This window comes from Oncorhynchus mykiss, chromosome 2 (assembly GCF_057628025.1).
Source record: "Oncorhynchus mykiss isolate SJ-2025 chromosome 2, ASM5762802v1, whole genome shotgun sequence".
In the NCBI taxonomy this organism is placed as follows: domain Eukaryota; kingdom Metazoa; phylum Chordata; class Actinopteri; order Salmoniformes; family Salmonidae; genus Oncorhynchus; species Oncorhynchus mykiss.
In genome coordinates this window covers 64,782,702-64,806,814 of record NC_143023.1, presented here as the reverse complement: position 1 = coordinate 64,806,814, position 24,113 = coordinate 64,782,702, and the positions used below count along the sequence as shown (strand labels likewise).

At 41.6% G+C, this 24,113-nt stretch overlaps 1 protein-coding gene across 2 annotated transcripts in view; it reads right to left on the bottom strand.

The window, feature by feature from the left end:
• agbl1 (AGBL carboxypeptidase 1) overlaps positions 1-23,673 on the bottom strand; it is a 161,174-nt gene extending 137,501 nt beyond the window's left edge. For both annotated transcript variants that reach the window (XR_016487780.1, XM_036953095.2), the window contains exons 1-6: positions 23,274-23,673; positions 10,189-10,259; positions 5,763-5,826; positions 5,414-5,560; positions 3,816-3,947; positions 1,924-2,017 (exon numbers count right to left, since the gene is read on the bottom strand). Coding sequence is in view for 1 of the 2 variants with exons in the window: in XM_036953095.2 (XP_036808990.2) it covers positions 1,924-2,017; positions 3,816-3,947; positions 5,414-5,560; positions 5,763-5,826; positions 10,189-10,259; positions 23,274-23,349 (584 nt within the window). In the remaining variant the exon portion in view is untranslated. The remainder of the gene's footprint in view (positions 1-1,923; positions 2,018-3,815; positions 3,948-5,413; positions 5,561-5,762; positions 5,827-10,188; positions 10,260-23,273) is intronic.
• Positions 23,674-24,113: the final 440 nt, after the last annotated feature.

Below are 24,113 nucleotides of genomic sequence, written 5' to 3'. Positions count from 1 at the left end.
TACGGTCGCCTTGCCATGATTAAAAGTGGTGGTTGGCGCTTTCAGTTTTGTGCAAATGCTGCCATCAATCCACGGTTTCTGGTTAGGGAAGGTTTTAATGGACACAGAGGGTGTGACATCTCCGATGCACTTGCTAATAAACTCTCTCACCAAGTCAGCGTATACATCAATGTTAGTGTCTTAGGCTATCCGGAACATATCCCAGTCCACGTGATCGAAGCAATCTTGAAGCATGGAATCCGATTGGTCAGAGCAGCTTCGTATTGACCTGAGCATGGGAGTTTCCTGTTTTAGTTTCTGTCTATAGGCTGGGAGCAACAAAACGGAGTCATGGTCAGATTTGCTGAAGGCAGGGCGGGGGAGGGCTTTGTATGCGTTGCGGAAGTTCGAGTAGCAATGATCCAGAAAGCTACCAGCTCTTGTCGCGCATTCGATATGCTTATAGAATTTAGGAAGTATGGTTCTTAGGTTAGCTTTGTTAAAATCCCCAGCTACAATAATGCAGCCTCAGAATGTATGGTTTCCAGTTTACTAGAGTCTAGTGAAGTTCTTTCAGGGCTGACGAGGGATCTGCTTGGGGGGGATATACACAGCTGTGACTATAATCGAAGAGAATTATCTTGGAAGATAATGCGGTCGGCATTTGATTGTAAGGAATTCTAGGTTGTGTGAACAAAAGGACTTGAGTTCCTGTATGTTATTGTGATTACACCATGAGCCACCAATCATAAGGCATACTCCCCCGCCCTTCTTCTTACCAGAGAGATGTTTATTTCTCATGGTGCGATCCGTGAAGAAACCGGGTGGCTGTACCGACTGTACTGACAACATATCCCAAGTGAGCCATGTTTCCGTGAAACAGAGAATGTTACCATCTCTGATGTCTCTCTGGAAGGCAACTCGTGTCCTAATTTCGTGCATCTTGTTATCTAGAGATTGGACAGTAATATGCTCCGAACCGGTGGATGGTGTGCTCGCCTTCTGAGTCTGACCAGTAGGCGGCTCCGTCTGCCTCTCCTGCAGCGACCGCGTTGTTTTGCGTCGGCCTCTGGGATAAGATCGCATGTCCAGGGTGGAGGTCCGAACAAAGGATCCACTTCAGGAAAGACGTATCCCTGTTCGTAATGATGGTAAGTTGACATCGCTTCTATGTCCAATAGTTCTTCCCGGCTGTATGTAATAACACTTGAGATCTTCTGGGCTAACAATGTAAGAAATAGTACTTTTTTTTTTTTAAATAACTGCATAGCTTTGGAAACAGCTTTGGAAACAAACTGCGCTCGATTCAGCTGAGCTATCATGTCAGCACATTTAGACATTGATTAGCTTCCATACAATTTTGTATATACCACCTAAATAAAATTGAATCATTTAAAGTACTTCCTATAACTTTTCTTAAACAATCTACATGTGAAAGTACATTTGTAATGAAGTTGCATTTATGAAAGCTACGTTGACATCTGATTTACTGTCATTCATCCGTGGTTGATTGGATCTTCGGAAGATTAGAAGTAGTTACCATTAGCCCTATAAATAGAATGCCAAATTCATGATATTATTAATAAACTTTTACCTTGAGTAAATCTTCAATAAACATTACACCTCTCGTGCGACAATCATTTATTAGTAGGCCAAAGCCTATTGATAAGGACACTAAGATTGTTAAATATTGCTTAACCACAGAGAATAATTTACAGCACTTCAGCAGAACTTATGGTTAAATCTTGGGCTATAAATCATATAGAGTGCAGTATTTGATTCACCCAGCACTTGGTTAGTCTCATTTTCAGTGCGATCTGATCCGTCCGTGATATGTGTAGTGCTTAGAGAATGCAACGGTGGGTATACTGTAGAGCTCTGGCTGTAGCTGTGGCATGTCTCTGGCACAGCCAATGACAGGTGGACATGATATACGATACTCACTTGACGGTGCGTTTGTGCCTCGTAGTGTGAGGGGGTATCAGTCTGAATATAACGTCCAGGCCTCGGTTTTGTCCCAGCAGCGTAGCTGTGGTGACTGAAAGAAATATAAATGCCATTGATAATTGCATTCAATGGCTAGTGCTGATTCATGATGTTTCTCCCTGTCCAATTCCTTACGAGTCCAGAGTGGAAATCTACTGGCTTCATGGGAATTTCAAGAGACTTCAACTTCAACCAAAATTCTAACTTCCACCACATAATTTAGGTTTGCTTACTGACAAAACGTTTCTATTTACAGCGCTTACTGAAAGTCTACACACCCCTTGCAGAATCTTCCCACTGGGCACAGATGTCAGTTCATCGTCCAGTTTGGATTTACATTTGGTTGTCGACAAACGTGAATTCAAAGTGAAATCAACCAAAAATGTCACCTTGCCACTGGATTTAGGTTACAAGTTGGTTCAGCATAAACACATTGAATCTTTGGGTTGAAACAACGTTGATTCAACCAGTTTTTGCAGAGTGTGTTCACATTTGCTGCCTTAAAATGTTATCAAAAAGAGATTAAATGGTTTTCTTTTTCCTATCAATCTACACAACCTAGTCCACATTTTCAAACTGAAAGTAAAATTATATAATGTTTCCAAATGATTAAGAAATACAAAATGAGGATGCATGTTTTCACAGCCCAGAGTTAATACTTAGTGGGAGCACCATTACAGCTGGGATTCATTCTGTAGGCCTATGCCCTTTAGCAGTACTAGGAATACACTACAGCCTCTCCTGAGTGAGACTCTTAGGGCATCATATGTCCATTGTTTTTGCAAAATTGCACAAGCTCTGTACATTTGTTTGGGAATAAGCGATGGGCAGCAAACCTTGTCTCTGATTTTCAGCACATTTAAGTCAGGACTGAGATGAGACCACTCAGGAAAGCTCAACACCTCTTGGAAAGCCATTCTGGTGTGTCTTTGGCATGAACATTTGTGTAATTGTCTTGCTGAAAAATACAACTCTATCCCAGGGTTTCAAAAGACTGAGGCTGGTTTTCCTTGATCTTTTTACTGGGCTTTGCTCCTTCCATATTTATTTAGATCATGACAAGCTCCCCAGTCCCTGCCAATGACAAGCATACCCGCAACATGATGCTGCCACCATAATACTTAAAAAATACATATATCCATCATTAAATTCCCAACCAAATGTACTGAGCTTGAGCAAATTTGATCAAAAAAAGGACATATGTTGCCTTAAGAGTTCAATTCTAACAAGAGTCCAATTCTAACAAGAGTCCAATTCAAAATGACTCACAGCTACAATGGCTGCCAAAGGAGCTTCCACCAAGTGTTAACCCTGGGGTGTGAAGACACACGCAATCAATAGTTCCTCCTTTTGTATATTGTAGTCATTTGGAAAATGTCCTATAATTTTTCTTTCACTTTAGATTAGGCTGGGTAGATCGATAGGGGAAAAACTCTAATTGAATCCCTTTCATAATTACATTTTAAGGCAGCAAAATTGGAAGATTGTGGAGAGTCTGGACTTTCACCAGCGACAGTATAAGCGACTCACTGACAGTTTACAGTCATCACAAAAATCAGACCTTGTGACCATGTTGTTTAATCATTTCACATTTCACTGGTCAATATTTGGATACAGTATGGTTTCATTAAATCATAATTACTATCCTAAGTGAAGAGCACCAGCACATCTGCACTCAAGTCAAATATGTGGCGCCTCTTCAGAATGTAGACCTCCTCCATACTCCCTGAACTCACAGAGTCCCATAGAGATCTTTGTATTAATTCTGGATACTGTTGACATTGAGAGTAAATCACAAAACAGACAAAGCAGTGAAGTGTGATTGAAGCTTTAAGGGGTTATTGACCTACCAGAGGAGCAGAAAACCTGGAGGACCCAAAGGCAGGCTGCCGTCCTCCTGGTGTGTTTTACATTCTGTTTCAGCAGAGTCAGAGTTGGCAGCACAGCCTCCGCCTTCTCTGCCTTCATCCCAATACGACGGTCTGATCGAGACACACATAACACCACAGACAAGCAATCAGTAACCCTCAGATCTAATGATAACTGACCACCCACTGACACTGTTTACACCAGTGCAAATGTTTGCACAGTTATTTTTCAGAGAAAATGAAACATTCTATGAGGTAGAAAAACAGATCAAATGAAGATAAAGATTTGATTAGTATAATTAAAACAGTTGTAGGCCTATGTGGTTTGCTTATTTTATCCGCCACTTAAAATAACAAGAAAACACTTCTCATTGTGAATCACCATAATGAAACGAATTCATGAATAAAAGCTGCTTGGGCGCATGAGGACAATATTTTCACTGAATGATATGCAATCCAAATACGCTATTAGATTGTCTATCTGCTTGAATGATTTCTCACTGCTTTTACACATGTGAATTGCCTGGCGGTTTGTGGAGTGGAATAGATCTGGTATGATTTTCTACTAATCACTGACACACAACCATGCTTAACCAGGCACACAAATCCTAGTTTATGATACAATATTACAGCAATTACAGTGGAAAAACCACTTAGACCAACGTTCAAACGCGTCACTGGCTTTATTGGATATTGCATCAGCATTCAAAGCTGGCATTTTAGTGATCGGAGGACACCCGTTAAATGTGAAGAGTCCAGTCAAAGGCACCCATTAGATGACTGACTGTACTATGCTCTGTAGAGAAGAGAGAAAAGGCTCACCGGGCCCTGAAGTACAGGGCAAAGCTTAGCTTTTACTGAAACGCAGGTGAGACCAATACAACTATATGTGCTGTTTAGCAGTAACATCGTGAAGCAGGTGTGAAAGTAAAGAGTTGTGGGATCTAAATCAAGTAGTAATACAATCACATTGATCGATTATATTGCACAACACCATATAAATTGACCATTGCTTCTCATTCTTGTCAAAATAGCTTGAGACCAAAATGGGTTTTTAGAAACCAGCTGATGCTGTTGATACCGGTTACCATAAATCCTTCATTAGCTTGGGTGACAATGAACATTGCAATGTATATGAATGGAGAAAGCTTCTCCTACTCATGCAAGTGGCCACATGCCACTTGTGACGATATGAAGGTATGCATCCGTGTCAGTGAAGCTTTGTCAGATAATGGATAACATGGATAACAGTCAGATGGACCTGTCGGCCTTTCTATTAAAAGCTAATGGACACCTCGGCCAAGGAGGAGAAAGCCATGATATCTCCATTATTTGATGTGGACTCACTTCCTGTTGACATTCTAAGACGGTAACTAAGAAAATCATCAAGCTACCCACTGTGTTGAAAGGTTGAGATCTACAGACCGTTTGACAACCTCTTACGACAACATGCAGTATAACTGAGACAAATAGCCATGTGCTTTCATGACAACAGCTAAATAATGACATCTCCAAATATTGTATCACTTCACGTTCTTGTAAACTATATTTCCACTCCGATCTGTCAGTTGGAGCCTCACCTCTGTGTCCGACCTTGGCCAGGAGGTGCAGCAGGGGGAGGAGGATGGTGAAGTTGGGGGAGAAGGTCCTGGCTGTGGTCACCAGGGCGCTTAGGAGGGCCTCGCTGCCCCCCTTTGAGATCATGTAGGTGATCCGTCTGTCTGTGCCTGGAACACACACACACACAGACAAACACACACACACACACACACACACACACAGACACACACATACACGACACACACACAGACACACACACACAACTAAACCAAAGAAGGGTAGTAGACTGTAGCTCTCTAGGGGAAGTAGACATACCGTAGCATTTTATCTGCATGGAATTACTATGAATCTGAATCAACAGAGACTCACCAGCTGAAAGCAGCTCATCCAGCACATTGAGGATATTGAGGGTGCTCTCAATGTCCCCTGCATTCTGTGGGGAGAAGAGATCAACACTATGTCAAAACCTCAGCCAGACTGCTGCTGTTGTTTTCTGTAGTGTTGGCTGTAGAGTGGCAACTCGAACGAGAGAACTGTCATTGGCATTGTTGTTATATTTAACTATGTGACCATGCTCTCGACTGGCAACGCAAATGCATTTCCCAAGACCCAGCTGGGGAGCTTTGACTCAGACGTCTAATTTTGAGGATGAATTAGGTGGTGAGATCACTTAGGTCACAACAACACAGCGTGGGTCCCAAATACTGCAGCAGGCCCAGGTGCAGGAAACCGAATGCCCCAGGCCCAGCAGGGGCTGTGGTGCTGTGTTTAAAAGCAGCAGCAGATGACAGCCTTTCTGTATGGGGGGCTCTAATCCCCAGAGAGAAGTCCCAAATCGCACCCTTTCATTATATAGTGCACTACTATGGGCCCTGGTAGTGCACTACATAGGGAATAAGGTGCTATTTGGTATCTCTGTAGACAGACAGCACCTAAACAGGCATGGTGATGAGGTGCGAATGGATCACCTACACGATCCAGGCCCAGACTTTGACATTTATAGCTGAGAGAATTCCTGTATGATAACAGGCAGGGAAAATATCGGCCTATACCATATGTGCTGAGAAGGGCTAACTTTGTTAGACAGGTGGCAGTATTATTATTTGATTGGGATGATTTTACATATGGAAAGGGATAAGGTGGAAGCTGCGGACTCAAAACTTAATAGTTGACGAGGTGCAGACTGACGGACCACACGGTAAACTGGAAAAATCTAAGAACCGTAACGAAGGCTGAAACGCTGGTTCTTCAATAAACCACTGGGAGAGAGATATGCAAAGGGAGACATTATTGAAGGATTGTACAGTATGTATGCACCCCTTTAAAAATACAGAACCGAAAGAAATGAAAACAAATCACGTAAGTAAAATATTCCGAAAATAAACACTGTGAGTACAGCATTTCTGAAAAACTACAAGGGAAAACAATAACAGAACATATGAAATGATCTAGGGAAACTACTACAATGACCTTGACATTTAACAGTGCAGAAGATAGATTCTCTGTTGGCCTTTCTGCGTGCATACTCTACGACAGGTGTTGTCACAGAGGGAATAAGAGACAGGACCCAACACCCAACAGAGGTGATCTATTACAGCTGAGCTGACATAAGGTGTAGCTGTGCAGAGCCATGTCTTTCTGTCACATGCACTTCAGAAGACCTTAGAATTGATGGTTGGTGGCCATTGGTTTCATTAATTAAGAACTACTGACATTGGCATACTGTTACTCTCCATGTCTCTATCACATCAGATCAGACAATTATTTGTTTTACCTTTATTTAACTAGGCAAGTCAGTTAAGTACAAATTCTTATTTACAATGATGGCCTACCCTAGCCAAACCCTAACCCAGACAACACTGAGCCACCCTATGGGACTCCCGATCACCACCGGTTGTGATTCAGCCTGGAATTAAACAAGGGTCTGTAGTGACGCCTTTAGCATTGAGATGCAGTGTTTCACCTGTCCTTGTGCTTGGCTCCACCCCCCTCCAGGTGTTGCCCATCTTCCCTTTTATCCCCTGTGTATATATACCTGTGTTCTCTGTCTGTTTGTTGCCAGTTCGTCTTGTTCGTTCAAGCTTACCAGCGGTTTCCTGTCAGGTCCTATTGTTTCCCAGCCTTTCTTTGCTGGTCCTCCCGGTTTTGACCTTTGCCTGTCCTGACCCTGTACCGGCCCACCTGACCTCTCTACCTGACCCTGAGCCTGCCTGCCATCCTGTACCTTTGTTCCACCTCTGGATTATTGAACCCTGCCTGTCCCTGACCCTGAGCCTGCCGTCCTGTACCTCTGCCTACCCTGGATTTTCGACCCCTGCCTTCCTTGACCTGTCTTTGTCTGCCCCTGTTTGCTACAATAAACAGTGCTACTTTGACAGTCTGCATCTGGGTCTTACCTTGATCCTTGATACTCTTACTGAACAAGAATATAAACACAACATGTAAAGTGTTGGTCCCATGTTTCATGAGCTGAAATAAAAGATCCAAGAAATATTTCATACTGTACAAACAAAAAGCTTATTTCTCTCACATTTTGTGCACAAATTTGTTTACATCCTTACTAGTGAGCATTTCTCCTTTGCCAAGATAATCCGTCCACCTGACAGGTGTGGCATATCAAGAAGCTGATTAAGCAGCATGATCATTACACAGGTGCACCTTGTGCTGGGGACAATAAAAGGCCACTCTAAAATGTGAAGTTTTGTCACACAACACAATGCCACAGATGCCTCAGGCTTTGAGGGAGCGTGCAATTGGCATGCTGACTGCAGGAATGTCCACCAGAGCTGTTGCCAGCTGATGAAACTGAGTATTTCTGTCTGTAATAAAGTCCTTTTGTTGGGAAAAACTCATTCTGATTGGCTGGGCCTGGCTCCCTAGTGGGTGGGCCTATGCCCTCCCAGGACCACTCATGGCTGCACCCTTGCCCTGTCATGTGAAATCCATAGATTAGGGCCTAATGTATTTATTTCAATTGACTTTACATGAACTGTAACTCAGTAAAGTCATTGAAATTGTTGCATGTTGCGTTTATATTTTTGTTCAGTATATGACATGAATATATTAATTACTGGTGCTAGCAATACAGGCACCAACAGCCGCACACCAAGGCCAGTGTATTTGTGAGACTAGCCACTTAATGATAACAGTTGGTGACTGCTACTTTGTGGGGGGCGACACTTTGTCTCCGGCTAAGCATTGGAATTAATGGTGTTGTCAGTGTGCTCTATCATAATTCATTACCAGATCAGGATACATGGCTGGGAAGTGGATCAGAAATCGAATTAATATTTATTACTCAAATTAAGAGAGAATCTACTGTCTACTTCGGTCAAAATAAAAATACTTTTTCTACCAACAAGCATGGTAAAAATTGTAATATTTAAAAAATACAAAGTTGTCCATTTTTATATAAGAATACAAAGTTGTTTATGTTTATGTTGTTTATGTGTTGTTTACATTTGAAATACAGTTGGTTATAACAAAATCCTATTTTTTTACTATTTTTACTGCAAATAGACGACAAGCGTGAAGGCCAAAACATATAACAGCTTTGACATAATCGAAAATGTAATTACTTACAAACTCGTGGGGGAAAAAACAAATAGTCTACCAACATGCTTGACAACTGTGGTTCAACAGAACCAAATGCATCAACAGCACCAACAACATAACATTATGAAACTGGTTTTAAATGTGGATCCTGACAACCGCAGTACAGAGGGATCAGCTGCATTCACTGGGCTGTAGATAATATCTCACACACCATCCGTTCTATATTGTAATCCTCTGCTCCTCTCCCACCAGAACAGCTACAGTATAGCTAGCTATCCCCACTGACATCTGGCCGCCAGCCTTCTGCCGGCCTTCATACAGCTGGTCATGCATTTCACTTAACAAGCTTTTTCATACACAAGTTAATGTCATGTAAACTGCACAAACTGATTTATGAACTAGTTTAGCTACTTTAAATAAAGTGGGCACAAACCAATTATTGGAAAATATTTTTCACCATTTATTTAATTCAGTTAGGAGTGTATAAATGACAGTATTCTCGACACTGACTAACAGTACACTAAAATACTGCGACTATACAATATACTAACATTTAAATGGAAATGTGTTTACCATCTCATAAAAATGATTTGAACACAATCTAAATTGAAACTTACATTACTAGAAGCTACACAGTAAGCTACATTATTAGCTGTCTGTGTAATACTAGAGTGATCTATGCCCGGTGCTAATTTGTACGAACAGTAGCTGTTTGGCAAGTGAAAGTTGTGAACATGTTTCCAGGTAATAATTTCTGGGTATTGATGCTTATGATCACCATTCTGAGACCTTGGAACTATAAGGTGCTATCTGCAAAAATAGAATTCTGAGATAATTGGCCTTAAAGTTCCGAACCCTCATTGGTTTGAATGGTGTCAGTGATTTGTATTTAGTATTCTTTTGAACTTAACAACATGATTTGGGGTGTTTAGAGTACTATATACAGTAGGTAGAGAACATTGATCAGAACAAGGCTATGTCAATAACTACATTTTGACAAAAATGCAGATAGAACCTTATAGTCCCAAGCTCTCCATTTATCTTCCTCTTTCAGCTCTACGGAGAAAGTGCGTGTTGCTAGCCTAGCGTCCCTTTCCCGTCAGTCAGCAGATCCCCTGCCCACTTTATTTGGAGCGTTCCACTTTAGACTGCCATATCAGCGACCGTGAGCAAACAGAGACACAGTCACACAACGTGACAGGCACACACATACACAGTCCCAGACCCAGTGTGTTCCTACCTGCAGAGTAGACAGGAGAACCTCTAGTCCGCTGGAGCTGCCGGGGGCTGCCATGCTGGCCCGTACTCGCTCTGAAGGTACACAGGGGAAACAGAAAGGAAGATCAGGCTAGAATCAAGCCCACCTCACACACACACACAGACCCAGCCAAGGAGACTAGCAGCAGCAGCAGCGACACACAGTCTCCTTGTGGCTTAATTTAACAAGGAAGCCTAGTGGAGCTGTGAGAGAGGGGCGTTCAGCTGCAGGCTGAAACTCTATCTCCACTGATAAATCCCTGTGCTCCATTTGTTGCTGGACGTTGAGATGAGTTTCCTATTAAAAAAAAAGGCCTGACAAGACTCAGGGATTAAACGGAGCCCTGCATTCCACAGGAGGCCGCCCTGGTTTAGGAAAACACACAGGGGCTAGAGAGAGGAGTGTGTGTGTAGTTAGAACGTTTGGGTGGAGGGGGGTGTGTGTGTTGGGTGGAGGGGGAAGCTTGACCAGACAAATGGGAAACAAAACAAAACACAACTGTCTATCATCCATGTTAACAGTTAGTGTTTCGTCAGATGCATTTAAAAACTTTCAGGATGTTGGTTAGTAACTATAGACTACCACAGAGTCATAATACCCATAAAACCTGGCGGTCTAACAGGGAAATGGTTCCAATCGTTTTTCCACCATTAACATTTCCCATAAGGGATTTTTAGAAACACTTCAAATAAGGGCTGTGTTTCGTGTAGGCATGGTGTTTTGATAACCATGTAAATCTCTCTCGTACAAGGTGACTTTTATCAACATATTCGGCTGTATTGATGCCTCAAAAAAACGAAATACAAATTAACTGCTAATGTGGCTATCATAAAGAACTACAAATGCCATGATGATCTGGACGAGACTGCTGAACCGAGGCAAAGGTAAGAATCTCTGGATTAACTATCTAATGTTAGCTAAATGTAGTAATGCATAAATTAGCTACATTTCATTAAATGGAACATTCTGTAAACTGACCTGTGCAAGTTTTAAATTGACCCAATACCTGTTAGCAAAGTTGTCAGATAGAGATGACGTGCATGAGCTTGCAGGGATTGTAGTTTCCCATGATGTCTACTTTGATGCAAATTAGTATTTTTGAATCTGAGAGAGCTGAATATATTGATAAAAGTCACTTTGACCGTGAGAGAGATTTATTTCCCTGCCTGACCGCTAGGTTTTATGGGTATTATGACACCTCCACTGTGGGGCTCTATTGAAGCTAACATGAATGACTCAATGAGAACATGAAAGACATTACACCTACCCTTTCACTTTGAAACTATGGTAAAAGCCTCAGTTTTGTTTCCCATTTTGCAACACTAATGAACAATAGGTCACACACATCCAGTGGTAACAACTATTTAATAAACAGCCACACAACCAACACATTAAGGTTTAATAGGAGATACAAACGCAACATGGTATTTAACTGCTTATAATGCTTAGTCTATTCACACTTACAGGGGATAAATGTCTCACATGCATAGTGGCATTTCAAATCCTCCACAGGCAAAGTGTGATTGGCGTCGGATTATTTGTGTTTGGGAAATATTATGTAGTGTGAATGGCGTCATGGGGATAGAGTGGTCGAGCTAACCACAGCAAACAACAAGGACACATTACAGTAGCAGATAGTTTATTAAACAAACAATTTGCTTAAATTGGAGATAGTTGTTAGGTAAGGGAAATCAACAGTGAAGGAAAACTATTCCTCAATATTGTTTTCCATTGCTGTGTTAGATGAATTCATTTTTACCTGATTCAAATTTGATCTGCTGGTGTCAACCTATTTATGATTATCCACATAATGCAAGGTCTCTGCATACCTAACTCTTTAACAGAAATGTGCGTGACACATACAGTGAGTGACATACAGAAAAAGACTGAGAACTTTCTGCTTTAAGAAACGTTGCAAGCAACACATTCAGTGCTAAATGCTGTTCCACAAGTGAGCCAACAGGGCCAGCAGGGCCCTCGGTGAAGATACTGTTACGAAAGCCCAAGCTGGACACGTTCTCATGAGAACGATCATACAAAGGTGAAGTGTCCTTGCTTTTGAAAACTGATACTCTTCTTCTTTAGGTTTCCCTTACGTTTACAGTGGTTGGGATTGACACGTCTTTGGCTCAAGCCCTTGTGAAGAGGGCAGCGTCTGGGTAGAACGAGGGGAGGGGAGCGACAATGGAGCCAATAAGGCAAACTCAAGCGCAGTTGGTGGGCTGACAGAGAAATCGTTGCCTCAAATTGTACACACTGGCTTCTTCTAAAAAAAACTCCCTTTAAAGGCCCACAGGAAGAGAATTCTTTCCCTATGACATTGGCCATCCTCCCCAAGCCCTGGATCATCTTTATAGAGCTCATTAAAATGTCATATAACGATGGTGTTTCATCAAATCATATGACAACACTGTAATGGGTCCTATTCCTCCTCAAAACCCCATCAGTGTATGGCTATGGAGAACAGAGTGAGTATGTATGAGCTGAGCTATTTTTACTGTGTGGATTCGAGAAAGGATGGACAGGAGAGGCTGTAAATTATGAGCGATGACAGCAGGGTATGTCAAGAGGAACTTTCTGGCACTAACGGATGAATGGAACATGGTGTTCGCTCTGAAGGAATATATGCAATGCTGAGGATAATGATGATCTGCTGCTAGTTTAGGGTAACCCACTCACCAGTTCTAGGACACAAACACAACCAGAACAGAACCGTAAACAAGGCCGGTTCTAGGGGGTTCAGGGTTGGGCATTGCCCACCCAAAATGTCATGTTGCAGTAACCAAGCTTGAAACAGACAAAACAATTCTGACTGTCCACAAGGATTTATCATCTTAGAGCCGGCCCTGACTGTAAATTATGCAATGTGACACAACGAGCGGCACATAAACTTTCAAACGTACTATCACGTCACCATCTTCACTCTCTCTCTCTCTCTCTCTCTCTACCTTTCAGTACCCCGGCTTTCACATTTGCTGTGTTATTGAGTGTTGCGAGAGGTCTTAGAGCATAGTATTTCGCCTTTATTGAGTATAAGGCCTTTGATACTTTGAGCTATCTAACAACCCATATGGTTATTCTTCACGAAACCAGGACTAAAAAGGACCATGATTGAATCCATAGAATGGTCCTTAGGAGGAAGGATTGCTGACCTATACTTGACATTTGTATCTAAAATCATAATTAGGAAATATTTCATTGAAGTTAGAATATTTCTGACATTCTGGCATTACCCAGGCCTCCTTCAAGACTTCATAATGTTTCCTATGTACTGTAAGTGCTACAAAGTAAGTATTGGTGTCATATGAAGCTTGCTCTGTAACATGAGTAGTATGTCGATTTCACTAACAATTTTCTTACATTCATTTCTGAATGTGGACAAATCTAAATAGGAATCCCCCCATAGGCCTACCGTTGATGTGTCATTGGAGAGCACACAAAGAATCAACTGTTTTATCAACTGCTTTTATCTCAGTTGTTTGACTGGCTTTAGAATAGTTTTTCTATGATCACTGTAACATTGAAGGTCAACTTCTACGTCCAGATAACCACTACAGTACACAGCACAGTCATGATCTCCTAGAAGACATCGTCCAGACACACCGATGTCTAGGGAAACAAGGTGCTGTGTGCTCTGATAGCGGTGACCGAGATCCAACTCAAGGCCAGAGGATGTGTACGGCGCTGGCTGATAAAACAGGGAGGCTTAGCTTACCCATCCTCACCAAAGATGAGTGACAAATGGCTAAGATGTTCTATAACGCCATATGGATTTCAGCTGTTCATCAGAGGGTACATTTCCTTAGATGTTGCTTGTTATTGAGCTAAAATAAGACTCGAACCAATGATGTCAGTCACTATGGTCAATGTTTAATAGTCTTTGATGGACCACTTTGAATTTGGTGGGCATTAGATATCCAATACTTTTTTGGATTGGCATTAGATATCAGTAGAATAAATCAGAGTCTAAAAACCTGTTGTTAGCATGTCAAACCTTATGATAATGTCCTGAAGAGTGGCTCTTCTGGGTTTACAGTTTTTTTCTATAATATATACAGAACTTTAGCTGCTTAACTTAGGAAATTAATACGAATTGATGGAAATTATGGAAATTATCAAACTGTGGACAGGTAGTATTTATAGTATTTCAGGAGGCGTATAAACTTTCATATCCATTTTCTATTTAAAAGGCATGTCATGTCTTGGGAACACTTTGCATAGTTTCACAGTGGGGCGCTTGGAATGCTCGTATGGCTTGCCCATATGGTCCCTAATGTACATGGAACGAAAATATAAATGCAACATGCAACAATTTCAAAGATGATTAGGCCCTAATCTAATGATTTCACATGTCTGGGAAAACAGATATGAATCTGTTGGTCACAGATACCTTAAAAAAAGTAGAGGCATAGATCAGAAAACCAGTCACTCCTCTTTCACAGAGTTCACATAGAGTTGATCAGGTTGTTGATTGTGGCCACTGGAATGGTGTCCCACTCCTCTTCAATGGCTGTGCGAAGTTGTTGGATATTGGTGGGAACTGGAACACGCTTTCATACGTGTTGATCCAGAGCATCCCACACATGCTCAATGGGTGACATGTCTGGGAAAGTTTCAGCTTCCAGGAATTGTGTACATATCCTTGCGATATGAGACCATGCATTATCATGCTGACCATACCATAACCCATAGCATGGCCTTTTATTGTCCCCAGCACAAGGTGCACCTGTGTAATGATCATGCTGTTTAATCAGCTTATTGATATGCCACGGCTGTCAGGTAGATGGATTAACTTGGCAAAGGAGAAATGCTCATGAACAGGAATGTAAACAAATTTGTGCACAACATTTGAGAGAAATTTTTGTTCGTATGGAACATTTCTGGGATTGTTTACTTCAGCTCATGAAACATGGGACCAGCACTTTACATGTTGCGTTTATATTTTTGTTCAGTATTGAAATTGCATATGGTGCACGCAGCCCGATCTAAACACTAGAGGCCAGTATACCTTTCCTTGCTTAATCAAATCATGGGGGTAATAAACTGGTAATGCTATAGAAGTGTTGTGTACGGATAATACCAACTTTGTTACAAAAAGTGTGTACCATTATCCAACATGGGCAACTTGGGATGTAGTTGTTTTGTAAGTGTCTTCATGTGTGTACACCAAAATAAACATTGTGTACTGTGAGGGACCACCTGTCAGAGAGCTCTGTTCAAAGTGGGTGCTGATAGCAATATCTGTGGAATAATGTTTGCAGGACTACAGCGATTATATTGTTAACAACACAGATTTTACAAGCCATCACAATTTGTATTTCTGTCATCATAAGAGAGTTTCAATTTAACATTTGATGAAGTCATAATCAATCTGACTGGCTCATTACCCAGCTGATAAAAGTTGTACAGATTGTAAAACTATCCGTAAAAGGCATTTTGCTCTGATAAAACAGACAAGGCAAATGACTGTGTTAATACAATTAGGTTTAGTGAAAATACAGTTGACTGAGCCTAGTGAGGATGAGTGATTCCACGGTTGGGAATTGACTTCCCTGCAGAGTAGTGGACTATACAGAGACATGCCTGATCTTGCTGGGGTCGGCTGGGTTGGGTATACAGCTCCCCCACCACCTCCTGCATTAACCCCCTTTTACACTCGTCCCGAAGACAACGGATACCCCACAACACCCCCCTTCTTCTTTTGAACCATTCAACTATCCAACCAAAGATAGCGCCCTAAATCCAACGTGCTGTTGACCTGCTGCTGAGGGGACGGAGATCATTATTCACACACCTAAAATACTCTCTCCGCTATGCTAAGCCACATCCATGTGTTGACGGTCTTCAGAGACCAATCCCAACTGCCTGTTGGACCTGTAGCAGGGTGCTCAGCAGACAAACTCCGACAGACGGAAACCTTGGGCAGAACAGAATGGGTTGAATGATGTCAGGTTGGGATTACCACTGTGAATTTAACGGGGATGCAAAGGGCACTGTGAAGTTCATGGGCTAAAGAGTTGGCCGTAAGGCATGTGGGTGACAGTGAGGATTAAGGTGGCAAAGGGAACCAGCGGAGAGAGCCAAGGCTCCACAGGCCACAAGGGGTCAGGCTGAAGGACAGGACACATGGCTTGATTTCATCCCCCACCCCAAAAAAAACCCTAATAGAAGCACCCTGTGTTTAGACTTTCTCTCTCCTCTGTTGTTGTCTAGTCAAAGTGCTATGATCCCTACAGGCAAAACAGTCTGGATACAACTCTACTGTACATACAACACTTCCTATACTGTAAATAGAATCCATTCATCTTAATATAGCATATTCAATAACCAAATAACATTTTTTGAAGCATTATCTAGCTGTAAGCTTTTTTAAACATAAACGGTTAACACAACAGCAAATAATGCAATAGAGTTCATATTCCTTTCTACTGTATAGTGAAAGGTGCAGGGACGTAACCTTGCTAGCCATTGACTTGCAAATGCAGCAATAAATCAGAAATAACTTAATGAAAGCAAACAGATGGAAAATAAATGAGCCACTGCCTAACGCCAAATGAGCCAGAGAAAGACCGGCTCCAGAATGTGTCGATCTGAGGGAGAGTGGGAGGGAGCAAGAGAAAGAGAGGGTGTTTTGCGTGTTTGTGTGTGTGTGTGTGTGTGTGTGTGTGTGTGTGTGTGTGTGTGTGTGTGTGTGTGCGCGCGCTCGCGCGCAGGTGTTATAAGTGTATAGCCTATATGTGCTTGATGTATAGGCCTCCTGTACGTGTTGGTGGCGTCAGAATGGAGACGCCAGTTGGGTTGAGTAGTCCACCATGTTTCACCCTGACCCTCCTCCTGACGACACAGTCCAGGCTGGCAGGGAGATGAAACTGGCCGGAGATCTAGGACCAACTGGCCAGCTGCTAGGACCAGATATAACTTTATTACACCACAGCCTTCAGAGTACGGACCAGGTACACTTTTTCTCACGTCAAGGGGACCAAGGAGGCCATATCTACAATGAACCTGTATGTGTCACGTCCTGACCTTAGGTCCTTTTTTATGTCTCTGTTCAGTTTGGTCAGGGCGTGAGTTGGGGTGGGCATTCAAGGTTTTTGTTCTAGGTTTGGTATTTCTGCTTTTGGCCTGGTATGGTTCCCAATCAGAGGCAGCTGTCAATCGTTGTCTCTGATTGAGAACCATACTCAGGTAGCCTGGGTAGTTGTTTTCTGTTTTGTGTATTCACCTGACAGAACTGTTTCGTTTCTTCCTTTCACTTTGTTATTTTGTTTTGTGTTTTCAGTCTAATAAATTAACATGGACACTTACCACGCTGCATATTGGTCCGATCCTTCCTACTCCTCCTCAGACGACGAAGAGATTCGTTACAGTATGAGCCTACAATGAACGAGAAGGCTGCACAGTGTAGCCTATGGGGTAACATACTGTATAATTAAAGTGAGGAAGCAGATTGAAATGAAGCTATTCTTTGCCAAATTACGTCTGATATTCGAAGGAAGACAATTACATTGAAAATAGACATGAGATAACAGGGGGATCCAACGAAAAGATAATCTGCTGTGATAGTGTCATAGAAACCTGGTACAGGACATTACACTAAATAAGTGGTGTGCTCTTATCCATGAAGTGTGTTCTTATGCCTTCTAAATCTAAGGGCATAATTTAGCCATCAAGTCTTCAGACGTTTGAAAAAAGAAAACATATTCAGCGTAGGAGACTATCTAACAGAATGGTAGTTTATGAAACAGAGTAAAAAGTACCTTTGCCCCAGTGTTCTATCGGTTACAGACACAGATGCAAAAGGATTTGTTGTGTTAAAATTAAACATTATAGTCTGACAATTATTATTAGTTTTCTTTGCTACAGTGGGCAGCCAATTTGTGGTCATGCATCAAATGGATGACCCGAACATTTCAACAAAACATGAGTACTTTATGTGTAGACATCAAGATGTGCTCCGATTACAGTTTGTCCTGTGAAATGTGCGAATGAAATTTGTCTTTATCCCCCTTACACTAAAAGGACATTGAATACAGTCATCAAGTACTGTATATGCAGGCAATACAATATGATGGTTACATGAGTTGCATAGACGTTTTAGGGGCCCTAAGCAAGATTTGGTTGGGGGCCCCCCCACCTTGTGGGCAAAATGTTTTAGTGGCCCTGCTATTGGGAGCAGAGAGAAAAATGTACAGCTTTTAAGTAAATGTTCTTGGGGGTTGGGGGGGTGAGAGAAAAGCGTGCACATTTCTTGCAGTTCTACACATTTTACCATTGGATGGAGAGAAGATTTTTCAGTTTTAAGGCTAATTCCCTGCAGTTCTATACATTTTGCAATTACTTATGCCATCTTCATATGATATCAATTAATGGGTGCCCCTGGAGGTCAGGGCCACTTGGCATGTGCCTTGAGTGCCCAGTAAGTAATTTAGCCATGAGGTAAGTTAGTCTAGCCAGCTTTCTAAAACTTGTAACAATTACAAGGTTTAAATAGCTGGCTAGCTAACTTAGCTATCAATTGAGTGACTGAATGGCAGTGATTGACAAAACATGAGAAAAACTGCCGATCTATTCTGGCCAACCGCTTATGATGGTTATGCATAGAAACGGCCCTGATGAGCTGTAAAATTCAAACATGTAATAGACTGTAGAGCCAAGTTGTCCCTATAAAGCTTCATTCACGCCTCACAATAAAATAGTGTTGTCCAGCTAAAGTATGAAGCCTAATATTTAACATCATTTTGAGCCATGTAATAGTCGTAGCCCAGTTAGCGTTTTAGGATGCTAGCGTTCAGATAGTCCCTCTGCCCTCATTGCCTTCCGGTGTGTAGGTTGTCATCTGAAAAGTTACGGTCTGAAAGGTTACACCATCTCCTGGGCTACTCCCTTTTTGCTGTGAAACACGTCTTGGTGGCCATTACATCCAATTGTCCCATTTCAACCATCATCGGTATACACTCTACATTAACAGCTAAGACTTAAATCACACTAATGTTTCTTAACGATGGACATAACACACTAAGGGCTCTATTTTCGGGTGGCGGTAAGGAGGTGCAAGTGTCAAATGCCAATAGTTTGCAATTTTGTTTGCAATTCCTTAAAAACCTGCACCGATATGCCAATTTCAATGTGCACAAATAGATATATTTAAGACCGTCCAAAAGCTGGTCTTAGCGATAACGCAGTTGGTTATGGTATTAGTAGTAGCTGCCTTGTGTACATTGCCAATGTATTATTAAAATATTACAAGCAGCAAACCACTCATTCACCTTTTTTATTTCTTTTGAACGTTATTTTTATTTTTTCTGTGAAAGATTTGGACTCATTATGTGCAATACCCATTGCATGAAAGGTGTCAGTAACTGTAGGAAGCCTGCTAAGGAAAATTTTATTTTTTAAAGACTGCTTATTGTTTTTGGTTTATCACTTTGTCAAAAAGGAATCTTCCACTTACCTAACTGTCAAATCACAGGAATTCCGATAGCTGCCCATGGTGCTGAATCCACTTCTAGGCTATATTTGCCTGTTTGTTTGTTTACCTTTTAAGTGGCAAAGTCACTACTGGCCATGTCAATGGCGATGGTAGGCTATAGCTATATATACAGTATTTGGGGGCAGTAATGTTGAGTGGACATTCCCCTTTCTCTTTATATTGGATATTTTTCCAGCTCATGTGGAAAGTGTGGATGTGTGTAAAACCCCCCATAGTCTACGCTGTCTTAGGCCCAATATGATATGCCCACAGGGAGCAATTATGGTGCCTGCAACTGTATTTACACATAGCCTATTTAAAACAAGTTTATTTTATTCAATTTAGGCCTTATCAATAGTGAATTTAATCTAGCTTATTGACAATGTTTGGCTTGTCTATGGCTCACACATAATGCATTTTACAGTAGGCCTATATCAGTGCAAAGGCTATGTTAACAATATATTGAAGCCATGTAATTAGAGTTCAAAAACAAGTTCAACATATTTAACAAATATGGGATAGGCCTACATTTTGTTATTTTGGTACCGTAGGCTATTTAACAAACTAGGCTATAACAGACTAACATTTGAATTGGATTCTGATTGGCCAGTGAGGGGTCAACACACCTTCAAATTGTTTTTTCATCGAAACCCAGCACTTTCGTGCTACCTCCAGCTACTGCGCCCATAATTCTGGTTGTGACAATAGTAGACCCACAAACCTATAGCACTACTGCCAGTGCAAAGAATTTGGTTTGTTAAAATAGACCCCTAAAAAGACAGGTGTCAAATCATAAAGGATGTCCACTCCTAAATCTAACCTACAACCTGCGTCTGAGATCTTGTAGGAATTTGCGCGGGGGGGTTGTGGCTGTAAACGTCAAATGACTGCTTACTGCTTCAGAAATTGCTGAAAGACGTCCTGTATGTTTAGTATTGGATGACTATAAAATAGGGGTTAAACATTCAGTTCCTCAGGTCAAAATGTCAACTGATGACAAGGTGACCAGATGGTAATTTCTTGTTTTGGCTCCAGCAGCTATATTTAGGTGGGAGATTGAAACCTAGTATGTCATAAAACAAAGCTGAGGACGAATGCCGTGGCATTATGGGAGCCTTGGCTTCATTAAGTTTCACTGGCTCTCTGACAGGTCCAATATCAGCGAATATCAACACCCCAAGATAACCCTACTAATATTTCAGAAGCAAGAAAGTAATTTGTCCCTTTAAAGCATTGTTTCCTTAGGTGACTAGTCCGTTGTTGAAAATAACTCAAGGAGGAGGAAGACGGTAAACTTGACCTTGAACTTCAGAGGGAAATTAGAAACCACCTCCAGGCTGTGGAGACAAATCTTTCCTCACAGAAGCACGAGCCAGGGCTATTGGACCTATTAGTCCACAGTTGCAAAGAAGCGCTATCACATTGCTAATCTGCAGAGCCACAACAGAGCGACATCTTTGTCCAGTTAAGGTGCATGAATTAGAGGTAACCTAAATCCTAGCTAATTAGCACATCACAGGGTAAACCAGGACTCAAATGGCTCGTTCGCAGTGGGATAGGATGGTGAGACCGAAGGCATCTTTCATCAAACAGATTCCTCTCAGAACGACACAGAGGGATAACTATGGCTCTGTGAATAAGTTGCTATTAATAAGAAACAATTTGACCCTGGAGTTGAATTACCCCCGCACTGGTGTTCAGCGTCGGTGACACACAAGTACTGCCTTTTGGCTTTTACACTAAAGCTACCTAAATCCCTCTGTGGCACAAGAACAACAGTCATGTATTCAAATGACTCACTACTCAGTCAAAGCTAAAATTACCACGCTACCAGTGCTATGCTCTAATCATGAAAAGATACATACCTAGAAGGTATCAAACCAATTTTTCACCTTCTCAAATGGTTTTTGCAGTAGCAGCTTCAAGCAAAATACCAAAATGAATGTGAATTTAAAATTGAATTGCTGAGATAATTAAAATCTCAAAACATGTCTGCTGTCAAGGCTAGATGCCATTTATGTCTTTCTAATATGAAATGAAGATATGTTGAAGATTCAGTGTTAAGTTCAAGGTGTTTTACTGACAGACACACACAAACTCACACACACGCACAACTGAATGACTTCTTCTTGAGGAGGAGTTGCTACCATTTTATTTAGCTCTCATCCCTACAGCCTAGCGAATTAAGCAAGGTGACTGCCTGTCACAACAGAACTAAATTCTCTCCCTAATCCACACACATACATGGTCTATGAGTTATGACCTACACCTGTGGGACATGTAGTTCTTGGCATTTCTCTCTCTCTCTCCCCCACCCTCTCGCTCTGTTTCTCCCTGTCTCTGCTGAGTCACCTCTCTGCTGATATCTTTCTCTCTCTTGATCCCCACACAATATGTTCAACTGCTCCTAAACACTGTTTTAATATACTTGACTCATGCCGTATAACCTAGTATAACCTATTTGTCACTTTACAACACACAATATGGAAACAGATATAACCATCGAATATAACATTATCTGATAATGAAAGGGATAACGCCATAGAAATGACTGGGTGGAAAGGAGAAGTAAAGGGCATTTGTATAGCAATGCTTGCCATTGTCAGCTTGCTACTCAGGTGCATCTAAAAACTGAGCTCCTGGTGAAATGAGTTCACAGAAGCCTCCTTAATGCATGGGCCTGTAAAGACCCCAGACAAGATGACATACCTTTCTATACATATCCACTACACCGAAGCGAGCAAAACGGAGATTCTGTATATAGTCCCAAGTGTATCTCCTAATAGCAACACACCATGATACTGCTGTTGTGCTATCGTATTGGGTTCCACCAAAAAGTTAATCAAGTAGAAGGTGTTACAAGAAATATTTCCAAGTAGGCCTAATAGCCGACACCATACTGTATATATACTGCAATGTATGTATCTGCTCCTATAAGTAACAGAAAGGATGTTAAAGCCCAACTTTGCTGCATTGGACATATCTTGGTAAGCTTGGAGGATCCTGTACCATCCTGCACTTGCCTGCCTGCACCACCGTTATTCAGATGAAGCATTTGTAATGTGGCAGAAAGAAGGAAGAATTTTTGTATTTTAACTTCAACACACAATATTAATTAGGTAATCAACTTCTAATTGACAAGATTTTCATTGAAACTACTAGGCTAGATATCAGTAAGGTAAATATATTTTTGCAAGACCCATGGTGGTTGTTCATTGTGGGGGAGAGGCAATTGGATGCCGAGTAATAAAACTGAACTCATGCATGAATTAGAATCACAGCCTCTAAAAAAGTAGTACGCAAGACATTGTGAAATTCAAATCTATGATGGGATCCATGTTTGCACTGATACTAAAAATAATCATGTCTCTGACATAAAAATAAAAAAAACAAGGTAACACTGTACAGTGTTAACAAAAAGGATATGCATGCAATATTATTGCATAAACCGAGAGCTTTGCATGTGTAAGTCAAGCCCTGACTCTCACCACTTCTCAATGAATGATTCGAGACCTGCGCCAAGTGAGGGATTTCAAAAGCACATTCAAGACATATCAAGGATGCATACTGTATCAAGGATGCATATCCTGCTTACCACTGGAGGAGTAGTTACCCAGCTCTTTCAGGGTTCCGTTCCAGGTAAAGTTACTGCATTTGCTGTAGTGGTGCATGGTTTGTGCTGTGTCTAACCCAGAAGGGGAATAAAGGATGCGTGTACAAGGGGGGCTCGGTCAGCTCTCCTTCCTCTCACTACTGTCTGTCCTCTAAGTGTTTCTCAGGGGCAGCCCACCCGTTGAGCTCTGACTGGAGGAATGTGCCTGGCTGTGTTTTAAAACGCCCTTGTCCGTTAACTCTCCCATTGGACCTCTTGTGCGTCAAACAGTGACATGGATAAGTGAACTCTAGAGTGTAAATCACCCCAGCACTCCCTTGTCATCGAGAGCAGCTTGTGGGTTCCAGGTTGTAGCACATTGCTACAGAGCCTCAGTGTGTGTGTGTGTGTGTGTGTGTGTGTGTGTGTGTGTGTGTGTGTGTGTGTGTGTGTGTGTGTGTGTGTGTGTGTGTGTGTGTGTGTGTGTGTGTTTGGTGAGATTTCTAATATTTCTAGTATGCAATGTGAGTAGACAGGCAACAAATGTTTCCTTTGAACTCAAGCTGTTTAGAATAGATTGTTGTAAATATTTGTACAATTTCCATCAATCATAATGTAAGCGTATTCAATCCAATGCATATGCAGTTTGTTGATTAGGTCTATCTATACCAGTGAATTGTGGCAGCTTGCAAATTATATAACCATGACAACAATCAAAACAAACGCGACACTAATGCACAAAACTATTTGTCCTGAACTTTCCATAACCAGCAGGGCGATGGAAGAAGACCATGGGCCTGTTCCATTCAGAATACATCTACACTCTTCGAAAAAAGGATTCCA